Here is an 18,565-nt window from a genome sequence, read left to right on the forward strand (position 1 = left end):
TCACTTATCGTGATAACGGAAACGGCTGGCGAAGGCGTGTCATCGATCGTGATGGTCTGTTGCCGTACGGATGCGACTGGCTGATGCTCCACGTTATGACTACTACTGTGTTTACTACTGTGATGATGAGACTGAACTGGCTGTTCTTGCCAATGACTGCTCGGTGAGTGTCGTCGCATACTACTCGGCGGTGTGCTCTCCTTTACCCGTTTCTTCACAGGACTCAGTTGTTGGGTCTCTTTCTTATGTTCATGTCTATGCTGAGTCTGCTGAGGTACCGTTACATGATGCTGATGATGTTTGGTGACGGTGCGCTTGCCCCAGCTCTGTGACGGATGCTCGACAAGTGCACTAGCATTGTAAACTTCCGTGACAGGAAATACCGGCCGCTGATCCTTCCCCAAAACAAGGGAGATTAGTTAAAAACTGAGAATTTTCTAATTTTATAACGTGTAAAACATTACGAAGAATGCTTTATAGAAGATGAAGTGACAACTAAAATATCAAAAGAAGAAAGAAAAGCGACATGCATATATTAATAAACTTCAATTTTTCATTGAATATTATGAACAATTTATTAACAAGTACTACCTGTAGAATAGCAGAGCTATCGACGATTAGGGGCCTTCCCCAATCTCCAGTATCGCTGAGGAGTGGTTGTTGAATGTGCTGCGGTGGCAATTGCTGCCACGATGGTACGATCGCAGCCATTTGACGACTTCCACCAGGCCAAGATGTCTGCACAGCATTCTATGATGATCATAAATGTATATAAAAACATAACAGACTATTATACAGTCATTTGGAGGTTAATATTATTTTACTTACGGTAAGCAACATTTGCCGACCAGTCTCGACCATAGACACGGGAACTGCAGCGTATTGTTGTTGAGCAGCTACAGCCGCCGCGGCCACGGCTTGCTGCGATATAATGGATGATTGTATCTGCAGAGGTGCTTGTTGCGCTTGTGGTGGCTATGAAATAAATTGTTATTTATGACTAATCGTTCCAATAATGAACTTATTATAATTCATATAACTATTCTTACTTGAGCAACAACTACGTGCTTCGCAGGACTTGGCATAGTTTGGTAGCCATGTGGTGGACATAATATGCCGGGTACTAGTTGATGTGGAAAATCGTGAACTCCACTTCGTCCGCTGTTGGATCCGCTAGACGAGCCACTATATTGTGTCGCTCGTCTACTGCTGTTACTATATATTTGGTACTGAAATTAGAAAATATAAATTATATAGAGCCAACCGTTTTTACAAAATGTTACATAACTTAAAATATAAGAGATGTAATACAAGAGTTATATAAACATACCAGATTGTCATATCCTGTTTGTGCGGTGCGATGTTCTCTGACTAATCGCTGCACTTGATTAGACAATTGGTTGTTGAAGGTGAGAGTCACCGCACTGCCATTAGTAGTCGGTACAAAATTGGCTACTAAAGACGTTGGTGGAGGTGGCTGAGGCGCCGGCGGAGCCTGATGATGCGCAGGACTCGCAGTAAAATCTCCCGCGCGCCTGCAAACCTCCATCATCTGGACGGAAGCTTTGACGTTGTTACAATGCGCGTAATCGACTAGATGTGCCAGAGTAACAAACGCATGATTCAGTGCCTCGCCGGGTGTTATACGGCGCTCCTTTAACACAAATAACACATTCGTATGAGAAAAACTCCATACGTGTGTAAAAAGAAAATCTCTTTAATAAATTAAGAGCATCAATTAGATATTACTACCTGGTCCATTGTAAGCATCCTCTTCAAGAGGTCAATGAACTCTCGCCTGTCCGCTTTCTCTGGCAAGAGTTGACCGCCGTCTAAGTCAGTCGGTACATTAACCTGACCGATATCGTCAAGGCAATTAAAAATATATTTTCTCGCTTCCTTGGATTTGATACCAGTCTCTGCCTCGTGTTCTTCCGGTGTCTTTAATCGCCAAAATGGATATGTACCTAAAAATATATGTGGAATTTATAAGAAAAGCTCGTGCTATTCGATATTGTTATTTTGTATCAAGTTACGTACTGTCCATGTCCCGGTAAAAGAATTTTGTTGTTTTGCTGGCGTTGTTTAGCATATGCTCCGTCGGTAGGCCCTGCGTTTGACTTATATATCGAATTTGATCGTACTCGGAACTCCCCGGGTATAAAGGCCATCCCAGAAACAATTCTGCGACCACACAGCCGAGTGACCACATATCTATCGCTTCACAATACGGAAGTCCTAGTATGATCTCGGGTGCGCGATAGTATCGTGATTGCAGATAAGTGTTGCAGACGGCTTTGGATACATGCGAGGCCGATCCGAAATCGATGACTTTCACTCGATAGGGCTGACGCATTGGATCCACCAGCATAATGTTCTCTGGTTTCAAATCGGCATGTATCAATCCTAATTGCTGCAAAGGTAAAGGCATTTGCACGTTAATTCTCAATGTCGATCCAAATACCAAATGCGCACGCATGATTATGATGATACTGTACCTTCAATTTCAATAGCGCGGTCAACACTTGTTGGAGAATGGGCCTAATGTATTTGAGAGGTAGGGGTGAAAATTTATTCTGCTTCAAGAAATCGTAGAGGTTTTGCTCTAACATTTCAAATACCAAGCAGGTATGTGATTTGTGCTGAAAGCACTCGTAGGCGCGCACGAAATTGAACTCATCCGCATTTTCCTGACTAAGTCGAGACAGGATGGAGACCTGCAAAAACGTTTTTTAAACATGATAAGTTGCTCAATATAGGATGTAATTCAGTTGATGTTTACACACAAATATACGTCTGCACACTTTGCGTCGTTGTTTTTACTAATATTTACGCGATACGTACCTCAATCTGACCTTGGCGCGCATACGATGGATGGTTCTTAAGAATTTTGATGGCTACTATGTCGCTTGTCCCTTTTTTCCAACATTTTACAACCTACAAAAATCAATTGTCAATTTATACATAATCCATTCTCACAGGAGAAGGATGAACAATAAATAGTTTAAAATATAAAAAGGTTACAGTCATATTACGCGTTCTGTTCTTACCTGTCCAAAAGTACCTCTGCCGAGAAACTCGAGGACCTCATACTGATGGGTCATGGAATAAAGAACTTCGTGCTGCACCAAATGATAATCCCCGTCGCCCTGGGGATTGCTGCTGCCGCCACCGTTGGCCGCGTTGGCCACTTGTTTGCTATGCGCCGTCATGCTTGCCTGCTTGCTGTGCTGTTGCTGCTGTTGTTGCTGCAGCTGCTGTTGCTGTTGGGTATGGTGCTGCGACACTACAGTACTACCCACCACATTCGCATTGGCGGAATGGACTGCCAGGCCGTCACCATTACCTTCCCTCGACCAAGTTTTTCTCTATAGAAGTAATACCTCATATAAAAATATATTTTTGAGTATTAAGAAATTGCCACCAAATAGACTGCGGAAGAGCGGGCATCAAGTTGAGTAGTTGGGAGATCGGTAAAATAAAAGCAATTACGCTGAAGGACAATACGTCGATACTCTTACAGAAATCCAATTTAATATTGAAATAAATTACTTATACTTTAAGTATTAGAAGCACTATTGTTCAGTGCTTTTAATGTTCAAAATATATAATTAATCACTACCTTCCACACTGTCAGATATTCAAGCAGCAATATGGGGTAATCCACAATCTCTCGAGTTAAATAATTTCTAAACATTTCTAACTTCCATGTGTGTCAAAATCAATCCATTTTCGTCGGTTAAACTATTTAGTTTCAAGTAAACAACGTTCACTAACTATATACTTATTAAATAATCTAATAAACTAAATTCAAATAAAATTTAATACATTATTATTATATTTATTTTATCTTAAAAAATGATTAGGTGCCCCATAGGAATTGCCAAAAAATATTTTTAAGAATTTTCATTTTAACCCACAATAAATATTTTTACAAAGTTTCATCAAAATTGGAAGACGTTTTTGGAAACTTTATCCCAATTCTTAACTTGTTTAACTCCATTGTGTTAATTAAATTAACAACATATTACAAAAGATCCGTAGAAATGAAAAATCGGTCAAATAAAAAATAAGTGAAATTTGTTCCAATTTATATAAAAAAATTTGTTTCGATTTGTTTCAATTCGTGTAAAAAATTGTGAGAAAAATTTTCACCAGGGTAGAATTAAATTTCTGTAAGAGTACACAACTCTCAACGGCATACAACTCGCACACTACAACTTGTCCAGAAAAGGCAAAGATGCGAGCTACTATCTGTGACAGACGAGCCCAAGAGCCGGAGATTTTCCGCGTCGACATCGACGCAAAAGAAAACTTCGATCGCCACCGATTGCGTGATTCGCATTCGCGCGCCGTTGGAGATCAATTAACGAACGCGTGTCTATAGAGTCAACGTTACGTATCGCGTACATTTTGCGTTCTATTATACGTGAGCAACGGCACTGTGTGAATCAAACGCCTGCTCATCGATCAGAAGGGAATTGAGGAAATAATCGTGCCTCTTTCTCCTCTGATCATCGACGAAATGATCGTTTCCGGTGATGTCGCGCTTGGTCACAGTTTCGTGAATCAGGCAGAATTTCGCGGACGCGACGTCACGCGGACAATATGTGCGCATATCCGCGATATCCGCGCGAAGGCGATATGAAATATGTAATGGGAACCTTGAAAGTACAATCGATAGTTAACTACGCCATACGGAAACGTTATCTACGCCGTCAACTACGCGCTCGTGACACCCCGCAACGGTGTTGCAACTGATAGCTGTAACCGAAATACGATCACTGCTGCTCTGTAATTATCATCGCCGGTGCGCGATTCGGGTGCACGTGCACGCGGTGTATGATCATTAGTTGAGACCGGTCGAAGATCATTTCAGGCCGAAGAGGAACGTGGAGAGCGATTGAGCGAAAAGAAAGAATTTTTATGGTTTCGAGGAATCGAATTATCCGCGCAAAGGCTTTTCCTCGGGCGTTCGTCAACTATACACCCGCTTCCGGGTGGCAACAAACTCATCTCCTGGTTCGCTTGAGCACGGTTGCGTATTCTCTGTTCTGCCGCGACATTCTGAGCAAAGCCAATCTCGTATCAGATGACAAATATTTGTTCTTTCTTTTAAAGACCAGAGTTTTCTAACAAATGGAAGATCTTATTTTTTTTAGAGTTTTCGCAAAATTCTAAAATTCAAATTTAAAAAAAAATGATCTGATTATCGTGAAACATGGTTTTAAGAAATTTTTGATATCTCTGAGTTTTGAATGTAACCTGAAAATATTGAATTTCAAAGTAAATAACCTTCATGAAAGAGGATCTAGTGTCATAGAACTCATAATCAAAGTTTGAAAATGAATCTAAAAATCAGTACATTGTTTACATAGCACTGATGAGTTTCAAATAAAGCAAAACTGAAAAGTTGACGTTATACTTTGCAATTAAAAATTCTTTAAAACCAAATTTTATTATAATCAAATTATTTATTAAAAATTCTAACCATATACACGCAATATTGAAACTATCATTTTGAATTTTTGACAATTCAGATTCAAATAAAGCTAAATTATTTCATAGGGCAAGTTTCATAAAAATCGAGAGCGAGCAATTATAAAATAAAAGGGGATGATCCCAAATGAGGTCCACAAAGGATTAATAAATAAATGAAAAATTTTTTTTATTCCATTAAATAGAGAAAGTTAGAATATCGGGAGCACATTTATGAAATGAAGAAATAACATAATTAGTCATTCAAGGAAAGATAAAAAGAGAAAGGAATCTCTGATGAGAAGAAGAAGAATATCATCTTGGCTAAAAACTATCAATTTTAATAAAAGCACCTGATCAGTTTAGAATTGCTATCCAAGATTTTAATCATCTTAACGATCGCAACCTTCGCTAGAAGAATGGCACATCAAGAAGAAAAATAAATAAAGCGATATTACAGAGTTAGCAGGTGCCCATGTTTCAGGATTTTCGAATCGATCGGCGAGTTGTACGCGAGATGATAACATATGTGTGTGTATGTGTGTGTGTGTGTGTGTGTGTGTGTGTGTGTGTGTGTGTGTGTGTGTGTGTGTGTGTGTGTGTGTGTGCGTGCGTGCGCGCGTGCGTGCGTGTGTGCGTGCGTGCGTGTGTGTGGGGGGGGAGGGTGTATAAAGCACCACGAATATCGAGTTCGTTTGTAGTGGTACTCATAAAGTTAGTTTCCTGGTAATAGACGTCAGTTTCCTACAACGTTGCGCCATACGATCGCAAATCGGAGAATTAACGAGCGTCAAGGAAATTGTGATACCTCCTCTGTCATTAGAAGCTCGTTACCTCTTGGACGTGGCGTTTTGCCGTAAATGCAAAATCAAACACGCGATGAGAATGCGCAAAGATCAATCGAGGACCGCTTGTCGACCATTTCGGAATACTACGGGACATTGGCATTCACGCCAAAAGATTCCGTTACTGGCTACTGCATGCTATTTAAATAGCCAGGAACTTCAGATTAGCCGGATGATTTATGTCTGTTTTCACCAATGTAGAATTAACTTTAATCTCCGTCCAACTTCTTCTAAGAATTAAAAAAAAATGGAGAATAAATTGAATGAGATTCAAGTTTATCTACATTGGCAGAAATGAGTATTGGAACCTCGGCAATCTGAAGTTCTCGACGCACGCAAGTCTTAGGTCCATTTCTACCTACGTAGATTAACCCTTCGGAGTTGATGTGGGTCTATTGGGGATCAATTATCCCTTTGGAGCTGACAGTGGATCTAATGGAGTTACTACGCGTTTAAATAATAAACATTCTGATGAGTAAAAATAATTCATCTTTCACTGAGAAATAATATTAAAATATAAATATATTTGAATGTACTACAATATTAGTTCTTTTTCTTTATATAAGTATCAGTAAATTTGAATTATTCTTGTTAAAATAAATTTAGCATTCATTCTTTTTATAGGAGTTGTCATTTTCATTTTAGTTCCTTGAAATTAATTAATGCAATTTAATCAACATATTAAATGATGAAAAAATGTCGAAATATTGCGAAGCACGAGTTTAACTTACTTATCGTTTTTTTTTCTAATTCTTAAAATTAGAAAAAAAAATAAAAAGTAAGTTAAATTGAGATTAAAATTAATCTCTATGGTAGAAATGTACATATTAGTGTTGCAACAGAACGGCGAGAATCGCGCGACATAACAAAGCGGCACGACGCAACGACGTCACGAGATATTTTGTATACCTAATCGTATATAGCGGAACGAGAATGTTTAGGAGACACTCATATCGCAAGCGCAATGAATCAGCGAAAACATCGTGACATGTAGCTTCGAATCGTGCAATATCACCGAATCGACATCGAGTCGCAACTGCGACGCGAAACTTTGCTGGAACAAATAAGAATGACGAGCGCGAGAGGAAACGTACCGAGGCTGATGTCGTGTCAGACGAGGTATTAGTGCGATTCTTAAGCGTTAGTTAAGCTTTAGTGCCACGCACACCAGAAACAGATCCACGTCAAAAGCTTTACGAGGTCTCTCTCGGAGAGACCATCTTTGGGATTAGCCTCGTCGCGGCAGCCGATTAATCGCGGGGCGATTCTATTGAACGATCGTGACGCGACTGTTGTGTGTGAGAGGCAGCCGAGAGATCGGTACGTAAAATCCGCAACGGATAAGCAGTGAAACGACATACAAACGACGAACGGACGGTACAGCATCTTCTTGCTGTACAATCTAGAGATTGTTGCAGATCGAGCCTTTCCCTTTCGCCGCGGCTTGCAGCAAGAGGCATCACAGTTGCGAAGCGAGAAGTATCACGACTTCACGTTGCCAAACGCGGTCTCGGCTAAAACGATCTAGCTCTCGATCTGCGCCGTATGCCAATAAGCGGTAAGCGATCATTAAATTTTATTCGCCGGAGCGCTAAAGACGGCGACATACAAGAACGGCGGATGGAAAGTTTCTCCCTCTGCTTGCCCTCCGTTAAGGAGAATACAGAAAACTAACGACGAAACATTACCGTTCTCGTAATAACACACGTATACGTGTGCATAACAGCCGATCCGAGAGAATACGAAGTAACGGCGAGACGACAACAAGCTGCCGCGAAACTCGAAACCGGCAAACAAATGACATTGAGACATTGCGAATTGTTTGCTCATTGTGCAGATTACACGCCGTACTGAAAAAGGACAATATACAAATAGCTGCGCGTTTGTAGCGAGAAATATGGACAAACAATTGGATGTATAATATACAGCCAATTGAATATATATTTATGCGTAAATTCGAAGCATCGCACGTATCAATTTAAAATATTCACATATATTTCATGAATATTTAAAAAAAACATAAAATTATGTCATATACCGATATTATTAGATATAAAATAATAGTGTGGTGCCAGAAATCGATTACAAAAGCCTGTGCGATAGTCAAAATATTAATAACGAATACTATTGAAAAAAAAAAAAGAGACAAAAGGAGAAAGGAGACTCATATCCATTTTTAATCAGTATAAATTAATCTCGATGTAATTTACTTTTTATCTTTTTATAGTTCTAAAACGAGATAAAGAAAAAAAGTAAATTAAAATTGACATTAAAATTGATCTACGTTGGTAAAAATGGACATCAATCATGCTAACGTCATTGAAAAATCAAACAATAAAAGTATAATTGCAGACAAAGGGTTAAGTATAGTGGACGAGACACAAGAAGTCGACAGGCCAGATTTAGCGCGTCGGACGCATAGTATAGACACGCGCGGGGAACGCGAGGAGGCATGGATTGTCCATCGAACAATTAGAAGCGCGACGACAAAAGAAACGTAGGAAATGGCATGAAACCAACCTTCTGGCCACAGCGCTGGTACGTGTCTAAGAGCTTGATAGTCGAGGCTCGTACCAGGGTCTGCTGGTTCGGGCTATTCTTCTGCAGCGCATTATTGTTGTGCAGCGAGCTAAATGCGGTATTAGCACCGTTCACGGAGTACCGTTGTTGCAGACCGGTATTGTCCAATTGGTAGTCGCTGGTCGATTGGACCAATGCGTGCTGGATCACCGGCTGGCTCACGTTGTAATCTAACTTGCGCTTCTTGCTAGGGTGGTGAACGGTGTTGTTACTGCTGCTGCTGCTGCTGCTGCTGCTGCTGCCGTTGACGCTACTCGTCTGCTGTGTTTGGATGAACATGTCACACATTCCCTGCAATCAGAAAGTAACGACCTCATTAGTGTTAAACGTCAGCGGTCCATTAATTTCTTTACGACGTTGAATTTTTATTCAATATTATAATCGATATCTTATTACAATATCGATTTCTCGGACAGAGATTTTTTTAATTAACACAAATAAGGAAGAAGTGTCAAATACAGTCGAGGCCGAATCTTTGTACCTAATAATATTTCTGTATTAATTTGATAGATTTGATGAAAAAGGAAAAAATCTTATTTTCGATCAAAATCGAATCATAGTACTTGATGATATTCATAGGCAAACATTCCAATATATTTTTTAATTCTAAACTGCACGCCGGTTTGTCAGACTTGAAACGTAATGATAAACTGAAGCTAGAAATAACATCACAAATTACATTGATCTTCAATTTAATAATAAGGTTAATAAACATTTTAAAACACTGCATTTATTGTAAAAAATATCACTTCAGTTGAAATTTGAACCAGAATCTGCTTCATTCTATGCACCGATGTGAACCTGGCGCTTAACTTTATCAAAAATAAAAATTAATACCGCAGGCCGTTTGTACTTCGTTTGTACTTGTTTGTACCGATCATTATTTCGTTTGTACCTCAAACAGTTAAACAAAAAGTGAAAAATAAAAAATTATCAACGCGGAATTTTAAGATTTGTTTTAATTTCATTTATGCCATTCGAAAGAAAATCGTTTGTACCTTTCCTACTTTCGTTTGTACCTCAAAGGGTACAAAGGGTTCGGAGATACAGCACGTTTCAGTTTTTGCGCGAGTCCTATAAAGCGAACTTAGCCAATTTTTAAGATATCGAAATGGGATCAACGGCATTCGAAAGAGAATCGTTTGTACCCGTTTGTGTAAATAAAAAAAACAAACGGTCTATGCGGTATTAATTTTTATTTTAGATAAAGTTGAGCGCCAGGTTCACATCGGTATTCTATGCGAGCGTCTTATTAATTATCGAAGAGATATATAGAGATTTTGCTGCAATAACCAGTAACTAAAAGAGAACGTCATTTTTCAGAAAGCGTGTATAAAGTATATAAAGTTCAGTAAAGCGTGTATTATAAGTGAAATTTCAACTGACAAGAATAAATCAAAGAAAAGAAAGAATTCTATTTTCGGTCAAACGATTGACCGAAAATTTTCAGTTGACTAAAAATAGAATTCCTTCTCTTCTATTTATTCACATCGGCGTCTAATTTTATTTACAAATTTTAAATATATCTTTTAATTAAATAAATTAAATGCGCGCGAATTGCTGTTGGACTTGAAATTCAATCATAAATACTGAAGCTGAAATAATAGATGTTTAATTGTTAAAAAAATAGTAGTAGCTCTTAAATAACTTGCTGTATCGCAGAAAATTAAAACGACACCAATACGTTAAATATTCAAGTAGTGACACTGTTTCCTCGGACATTTGAAAGACACCTCGACGCAAAAGTATGTGCCATTATGGCGGAAAAAAATACCGCGGGGAACACAAAAAGTAAAGCCAACGACCATGAATATTTTAAAGCCTTCTTCGTCGACGTGTGTCCACGTCGTCAGTTTAGGTCAGTGATTCTCAAAGAGCAGTCGCCAGATATCATATTTCTAAGTGCGAACAATCGGAGGGGCCGCGCTTCTCGGTTTTTTCCAATAAGTACGACTGTTTGTTTGCGAAGAGCAAACAATTTCCACGAGGCTTACCGGTTAACCGACGGTTACGTCTCGATGACGTTCTTTTATCCTCTGCTGCTTTGTCGCCATCATAGCTGAGAATTTTCGCCGCTCGTTTCTAAGCTATTAGCCACTCTTATCATGTGGATACATTAACGTTTTATCTCGAAATAACCTGTCGGTTTCGGAACTCTCTATTTTAAGAACTTCTTAGCTCTTCAACCTATCACGGAAAATCGTAAATCTTGATCACGTGTGAGTATGCCCTGCTACGTCCTACATTGAAAATTATTACTTTGTATGCGAAAATGATGTGTTCATATCATGCAAGATGACATACAAAGAATGAGAGCTCCACCCGAAATGTTATCGCTTGCAGCACTTACTTTTTGACATTAATCAGTTTAACGTCAAAAAAAAAATTCAGATTAATAATTGAAAGATCAGGTGCACACAGTGCACCCTTTCTAACAGTAAAAGATGATTTAAATCAAAAATTTATACTTTTTGTATAAAAATGAATATTGTATATATATATATATATATATATATATATATATATATATAAAACAGTTTAATACAATACAATCTTGTAATTTAAATACAATTTTTTTCATCGTAAATATTTTTTTAAAATATATTTTCATTATTGAAAAAAAAAAGATTGATTTAGGTTCTAAATCACTGTCAAACTTTCTTTTATATAATACCTATTATTATTTTCACACATACAATGTATATAGAAAAATTTATAATATTTTCATAATTTTTTTATTTTGATAAAAAATACATAATATATCCTTAATGTTGCGAAGGTTCCTTAATTGCAACGGCGTGCGATACCATTTTCTCATTTGATATCAATATAGCGTAATTCTATCTGATCGCACTTAGATATGTAGTATTGCACAATACGTTTGTGACTCATAGTCGGAGTTGCCGCCCGAATAATACTGGGCGTACAAAAACAACCGATCGATCGCAATCCCGCAGTGTCTCGGAAACAACGCGATTTCAATTCTACCCTCTCGGGTTCTCCCTCCCTCCCTTCTTCAATTTATCTATGATATCAGTACACATCTCTCTCTCTCTCTCTCTCCCCCCCCCTCTCTCTCCTCCTCCCCCTTTCTTTTCCTCTCTCTACTGTCCCCGCCGTCATTTACCCGCGCGATGTGCTCTAATTATAGTGCTGACTGTCAGAAATGCTGGTCGGCATTATGAACGATCTACGGTACCACGAGGTACAGTTACGTTTAAGTTAACCGGCTCGACACCCGTCGGTTCCTAACAAAGTGGTGCAAACAAGTAGTACGACCATGCAGGTCGCCTGGCGAATCGTAAAAAAATACCCGTCGCATTTTGGTGCAGGGTTGCGAAAAGACGTACTCCTCGTGTTCTCCAATTTTAATCGGAGTATGTATTAATATTGAACATTGGTATTAAAATATTAATTGAGAAGATTAATAACTATATTAGATTTTTGACGTCTGTTGGAATTTTATAATTACGTACTAATCATGTATATATTTTTAGAGAAACTCTCAAGTACAGAACAAACGTGGACTTTTATAAAATAATAAACAAGGCGAGTCACACGTGAACCTAGCTTATTACTTTTTTCCATATGTCACGCAGTGTGATATACACGGAAAGACGTGTTCTCCAATCTTAATTAAAGTACATTAGTATTAAAACATTTATTAATTAAAGAAATTAATAGCACATTACACTAAACACTCGTTCGTTAAAACTTTGTTTAATCATTGATTTATACATTTTTTTTTAAAGACTTAACTTTTAAGTATAGAACAGATATAGTAAAGTATAGACTTTTATAAAATAATAAGCAAGACTTATGTATAATGTACATGTAACGATATATATATTACTGTATATGTACTGTATATGTAACCCGTATATTTTGCAACACACGACAATGACAACGTGAAGCGTAGAAAACGTGTAGACGCAAATGGAGATCGCGGTAATCCGTTTCAGCGAAATAATAAGCAGCCCGTAACTCCGTGGAATAACTCGTCAGAAATATGTTCGGGGTAATTCATCAGACCGCGTCACGGTGACTCAGCCCCGAGTAAAAGTAACGAAACTTTGCGTCACCCTGTAGCGGCCCCCGCACCCGTGTACATGTGGCCGCATGTTCGTGTATGAACGACCAGAACGACTACGTAGGTATGCATCACGCGCCGCGCTTATATTCCGCGCGATGAGTCAAGCCGATCGATTGATGAACGGGGAAATCCGAGCTTGCTCGCCGAATGGCGAAAACTTTTCTGACAAAATTGCGAGGTAGCCAAGTAACAGCGAAATCCAAGTGATCGGTCCACATCGTATCCACATTATCTCGCGACGGACTCGCGACATCGTATACAAGGTAACCCAAAAGTCATCGTATACAAAGTGAGCGATGCGACAATTCTGGTCATCTTTTAGGAAAGTACAATTTCTGTTATCTTCCTCTTTCTCTCTCACAAATTTACACAAAAAAATTTATTTAAAACTAATATATTCCATTCGACACAATTGTTGTTTCCTATATATAAGCAACAATATAAAATCTTTCTTAAAGGATTGGATAATCTTAAATTATATTCTTTCAGCAATTATATATTCTTGTATCAATATTATAACAATCATCTAAAAAGCACAATAAAAATTTTCTTTCGAAATTAAAAAATCAAATGAAGATGAAAGATGAAGATGAATTATTATTTTCACTTTACTTTTATATGTGCGTCACACATATAACTTAACTTAATTAATTAATTAAACTTCTTCTAATAATACGAACAGTATTGGACATAATTAAGTTATTTGAAATACATTATAGCGTCAGAACAAAAATTATTCTTGTTTTAATAATAAAATAACTCTTTTTGATACTACAACAGGATTTGTAGACATAAACCTATTCGGAATTTCTGGCAAATATTTTTTCATACATGATTATACATATGATGGTTATGTCTCTTTTAGAGGCCCCAAAATGCTCCAAAAACCAAGAGCTTGGGAACGAGCTATGAGATTCACCAACTCAATTTGTATATATCTCCTTATGGGCGTTTTCCTTTTACGAATAACGCGTCCATCTCGTGGTTAGATCACATAATGGACACGAAATGGACATGCTTGTTTTTAATAGGACAATTATTAATTAATATAAAAAGCTTGTTCTAAGAGTAGAGTATAATCACAAACAAAAATTTTTTTTATTTTAGTTTAAAGAAATTTTAATTCCGATTTCAAAATGTTGTTATTTTCTATGTAATTGTATTCCTCTCCCAAATCATGAAAATTATTATTAAATAACAAGAATAAATTTCTTCATATGAGCAAGTTATATTGATTTAATCTTATTTCAAGATTTATATTTTGAAAAAATAAAGATATTCTCAAAACAAAAATATTCTTTTTTTCTGTGTATGTTATGTTTTTGTTACCTATTCTATTTTTTACTTTTTTATTTTTATTTTTGTTAATTTTGTTTTTTTGTACTATTTATTTTATGTATTGGATCCTTAATTCTCTCCTTATTTTGTTGGCTAACTACTTTTATTGCTTTTAACGCTTGAGAGGATCCGCTTCCGAAGCGCTTAATAAGTAACGATCTCTATATTTGCGAAATCTTTTTAAAATTAATAAAAAAAACGGAGGAATGCAGAAATGTTTTTAATTTTTCATAATGAATAACTCGAATTTATTCACGGTCTCAAATTTCAAAGCAATAAATTTTATCTTTAAATCAAGTAAAATTTATCATATAAGCCCATTATTTTGTAAACTCAGACGTGTTATTTTCTGTAGGACTTTTAAAACAACCTATACATAGATAGGTTCAGCTTGCGTTTTATGGCGAATCAACGTACACAAACAAGGGGCACAAATAAAACGTTAATCTCTCGCTGGGCACATGATGACAGATTTACAATGTTCGAGGTAATATTTTTCAAAAATCGTTACGGGAGCAATATTTAGCAATACCGAATGCGCCATCCGTGCTTGTGCGCTCGTCGTGGCATGGCGTGGCGTGGCGTAGCTTCGGATTCCCGGCAGTGCACTCCGATGAATATCGCAAAAAGAGACACTGGAGGGGAAGACTGAAAGAGCACCTAAGTTTATCTTTAGAAAAACACCCGCGGTGTCGCTAGGAAAAACCGCCGCCTACGGTATATGATAAAAAGGTTATCCATTTTTAAGGGTGACACTTTTCTAGGTTGCTACCACATGAATGCGTAGGGAGAGCTTAATATAAGACGCTGCAAAATCAACGCGAGAACACATCTCATATGATGTTCGTGACGCGCGCGCGCGCATAAATATGTGTATATGTATAACCAACGTTTATTTACGTATTTCAGCCATCGAGAAGCACGTGGAATTTCTTTGACATTCGCGAAAAGCATGTAAGAGAAAAAATGTTTATCCGCACTTCTTTTAGCTCATTCATAAAAAAAGAATCACTTCCTCCTTGGTCATATTAAGATTTTATCTTTCGTATATAACATCTGGCACACGAAAAGAATAGTTTTGGTAAAGTACTGAAAAATTTAGCTAGATATATACAGAACTAAAATAATTTTGTTAAACTTTAAACTTTAATCAAAATTACGTAGTGTAGAACACTTAAGTGTTGATGACGATGTTGCAAAAAGTTTTAACATTCCAACAACCAGCTTAAGCATCTTACATAATTGTTTTGATGGTTTTAACAAAATTATTTTCAGATCTCTATTTAGTTAAAATGTTCAGATACTTTAACAAAAGTGTTCTTTACGTGCAATGATCTTAGAATGGAAAGATTTTACTGAAATATTTACTAAAAATCTAGGCACACATAGATCTGAAAATAATTTTATTGGATCATCAAAGTATAAAGTAGAACACTTAAGCACTTAGAATCCTGCAAACAGTTTTAACACTCTAGCAATCGGATTGTGGGTATCTTATACAATTGTTTTGATGATTCTAACAATATTAGTTTCAGATTTATATCTAGATATATTTTTAGATATTTCAAAACCGTTCTTTCTGTGCTGCGATTATATTTACGTCTTGAAGAGACGGAACCACGTCATTTCACGTGACCGCAGAAGTAAACGTAAAGATTCAGCGGTCATGCACCGGTGACCGGTCATTCACTGATGCATCCACCCCGCGTACATTGATAGCACATAATCAATATGTATGTACCACGGCACATCTGCGAGAAGTCGCTTTTAAAAGTGATCGAGCGGAGCGTGTATCGAAGCGAGAGCATATCGTCGAGCGGCGGAAATATCGATATTCGCATGAGTATCATCGGCACTGCAACGCAACGCAACGTAACGTAACGTAAAACGCGACGCGACGCGATATATTGTTCGAAATTCGAATAAAAATTAGACATATGACGCCAGAAAATTCACTGCCGCCGTTGACACGCTCTGTTGTTAATCGCAACATTCATTATATTAATTCCTCACGTCAAATAAAGTTTAAACCTCGACTTGTAAATTAATGTCTAATATAGCGAGCATAAACATCCGACATTACGCACCGTATTTATAACCGGCAATCCTCCGCGCGACAAAAGTACACCGACAAATTGGATGTGCATTGGGCTTCATTTGTGCAACGTGTTCGCGAAACGGCATCGGCCAACAATCGAGAGAGCGGAGTGTAATCTTTCTGCGAACGGTGCGCCGTAAATATACTCGCGCCTAAATGCAAATGTGACCGCGTAACGTAATCCGCCGTGGTTCTACCGGATCTTCTGATAAAGACTGCATATCGGCGACGCAGTTGCCCGCAATATGCATCCCAAATCGTCTTAACTACTTCTACAAACAGAAATTATACTCGTTATCTACGGAAAACTATTGGACTTTGCAGTATGTAATCCGCATTTTAAAAAAATGTGGCCTTAAAACTGTTTAGAGATAAGACTTTAATTATATCTTTAAAGAACGTACTTTGCGCGCTCGATTCTTTCTCGTGGGAAATACCATTTCAGGTTTCTATAGCTTCTTCTTAATAATTAAACATTTCAAGAGAGCTGACGCTCGACTAGAGAACGAAGGAACAGGTTGCGGTAGTTTGAATCGAATGTTCTATTTTCGGAAAGCGACCGCGTTCATTAAGGCTTAATCATAGCTGTCTCGCGTGAACGAACAGATACCGTTGTATCGCAGTGAGTCTTGTATTATAGTATAGTATGTGTCTCGTAAGTCGTATCCGCCGCATAAACAAATTAAAGGTTCGCATTCGTCAATACCTTGTCTTCGCTCTCTTTGTGAAATCTAATTATAATTTTTACGTAAACCCGCCCTTGCGCAAATAAACGTGCGGCCGCGCGGAATAAATCGTCGACTCGTTATTATTACGCAAAGTATGCGCGCCGAAGCACAGAGCGTGCAACTTTTCGTGGAAGACGAGAAGCCAACCGGCGATGGCGATTAAGCAATTGTTTATACGAATTAACACACAATGAGGAAGGCCACGCGCGCGTCCTTATGACGTCAATCTTGTCGAAAAAGAATATATGATTCTTATTCGAGCTTCAAACAACGAGAAAAATTCGTGCGTCTTGAATACGTTTTTTTTTTCTTTAACGAAAGACCGCGTTTGTTCGTTTTGCTGTTATTTCCGGTGTTCGTTATCGCAATATGCGCGCTGTCTCTTATACAGAAATCCAATTTAATGCTGGCCAATTTAATACTGAAAGATAATTAATTCTGGAACGCTACTGTAAATTAATTTTCGCTCATACTTTTTGAGTATAATTTTTCTATTAAGTATTAAAATTTTAATACTTAATACTTATAAAATGACATTTAGTAAAATGGTTCAATAAAAAAATTATTTGAAGTTGTTATTTTTTATAAAAATAGTGTTAATTTAGTTATTCTATATTAAGAAAAGTCGAAATATTTGCAAGCAAATGTTACATATAATGTTTTCTTCGATATTTATTGGAAAAAATGTGGACTGTAATAACGGAATATACATTTCCATGAAATATATCTCATTAATTGTAAAAAATAAAATAGATGATTTATTTACTAGAAATAAAATTTTATTTCGCCGTATTTAAATAAAGCTTTATATCAGTGAAATAAACGTTAGGTAGGTATATCAAATAAATCTTTATCAGAAATAAATATTTAAGTATTTTTTTTCTCGGTATAATATCTTATAACCTAAAATAGACATAAAAAGTATAAAGAAATTCTGAATTATGTGAATGAATTTCCCTGAAACTTTCCGTTTACTAAACAAACACTTTAATATAATTGTTCACTATACAGTTTTCCTAATCACCCATTCAATTATACTATCTAATATCATTGTATTCTCATTAGTTGTAACAATATTGCATAGGAAATGGATAAGAATTTGATGGAGTTTTATTCAGCGATTCTGCGAAATAATTTTAGTGGCAAAAATATATACAACTTGCGTAGACACTTGTCCAATCATTGTCTAATATATAGTAATAGATTAGTTAAAATACTGCGTAGTTTACTTGTTTTTATTCAGTAAATGGATTCAAATTATTCGCAGTAACTGCGGGCAAAACATTACATCTTGATTAGGATACTAAGCAGTTTTACTTTCCATTTACTAAACAACGTTAATAATTATTCAGTAACTGTTGAAAAAATGCATGAAATATTAGCCAAAGTAATGTTAACCTAAAAT

General features: G+C 37.0%; 1 protein-coding gene across 1 annotated transcript in view; it reads right to left on the reverse strand.

The window, feature by feature from the left end:
- LOC108688633 (homeodomain-interacting protein kinase 2) overlaps nt 1–18,565 on the reverse strand; it is a 32,952-nt gene that overhangs the window by 4,171 nt on the left and 10,216 nt on the right. Inside the window, exons 2-12 of the mRNA XM_018194974.1 lie at nt 8,844–9,194; nt 3,051–3,368; nt 2,845–2,937; nt 2,499–2,717; nt 2,041–2,413; nt 1,750–1,967; nt 1,331–1,654; nt 1,050–1,229; nt 829–975; nt 592–750; nt 5–395 (exon numbers count right to left, since the gene is read on the reverse strand). Of these exons, the coding sequence (XP_018050463.1) occupies nt 5–395; nt 592–750; nt 829–975; nt 1,050–1,229; nt 1,331–1,654; nt 1,750–1,967; nt 2,041–2,413; nt 2,499–2,717; nt 2,845–2,937; nt 3,051–3,368; nt 8,844–9,191 (2,770 nt within the window). The 5' untranslated portion in view covers nt 9,192–9,194. The remainder of the gene's footprint in view (nt 1–4; nt 396–591; nt 751–828; nt 976–1,049; nt 1,230–1,330; nt 1,655–1,749; nt 1,968–2,040; nt 2,414–2,498; nt 2,718–2,844; nt 2,938–3,050; nt 3,369–8,843; nt 9,195–18,565) is intronic.

This window comes from Atta colombica, unplaced genomic scaffold, assembly GCF_001594045.1.
Source record: "Atta colombica isolate Treedump-2 unplaced genomic scaffold, Acol1.0 scaffold236, whole genome shotgun sequence".
Lineage (NCBI taxonomy): Eukaryota > Metazoa > Arthropoda > Insecta > Hymenoptera > Formicidae > Atta > Atta colombica.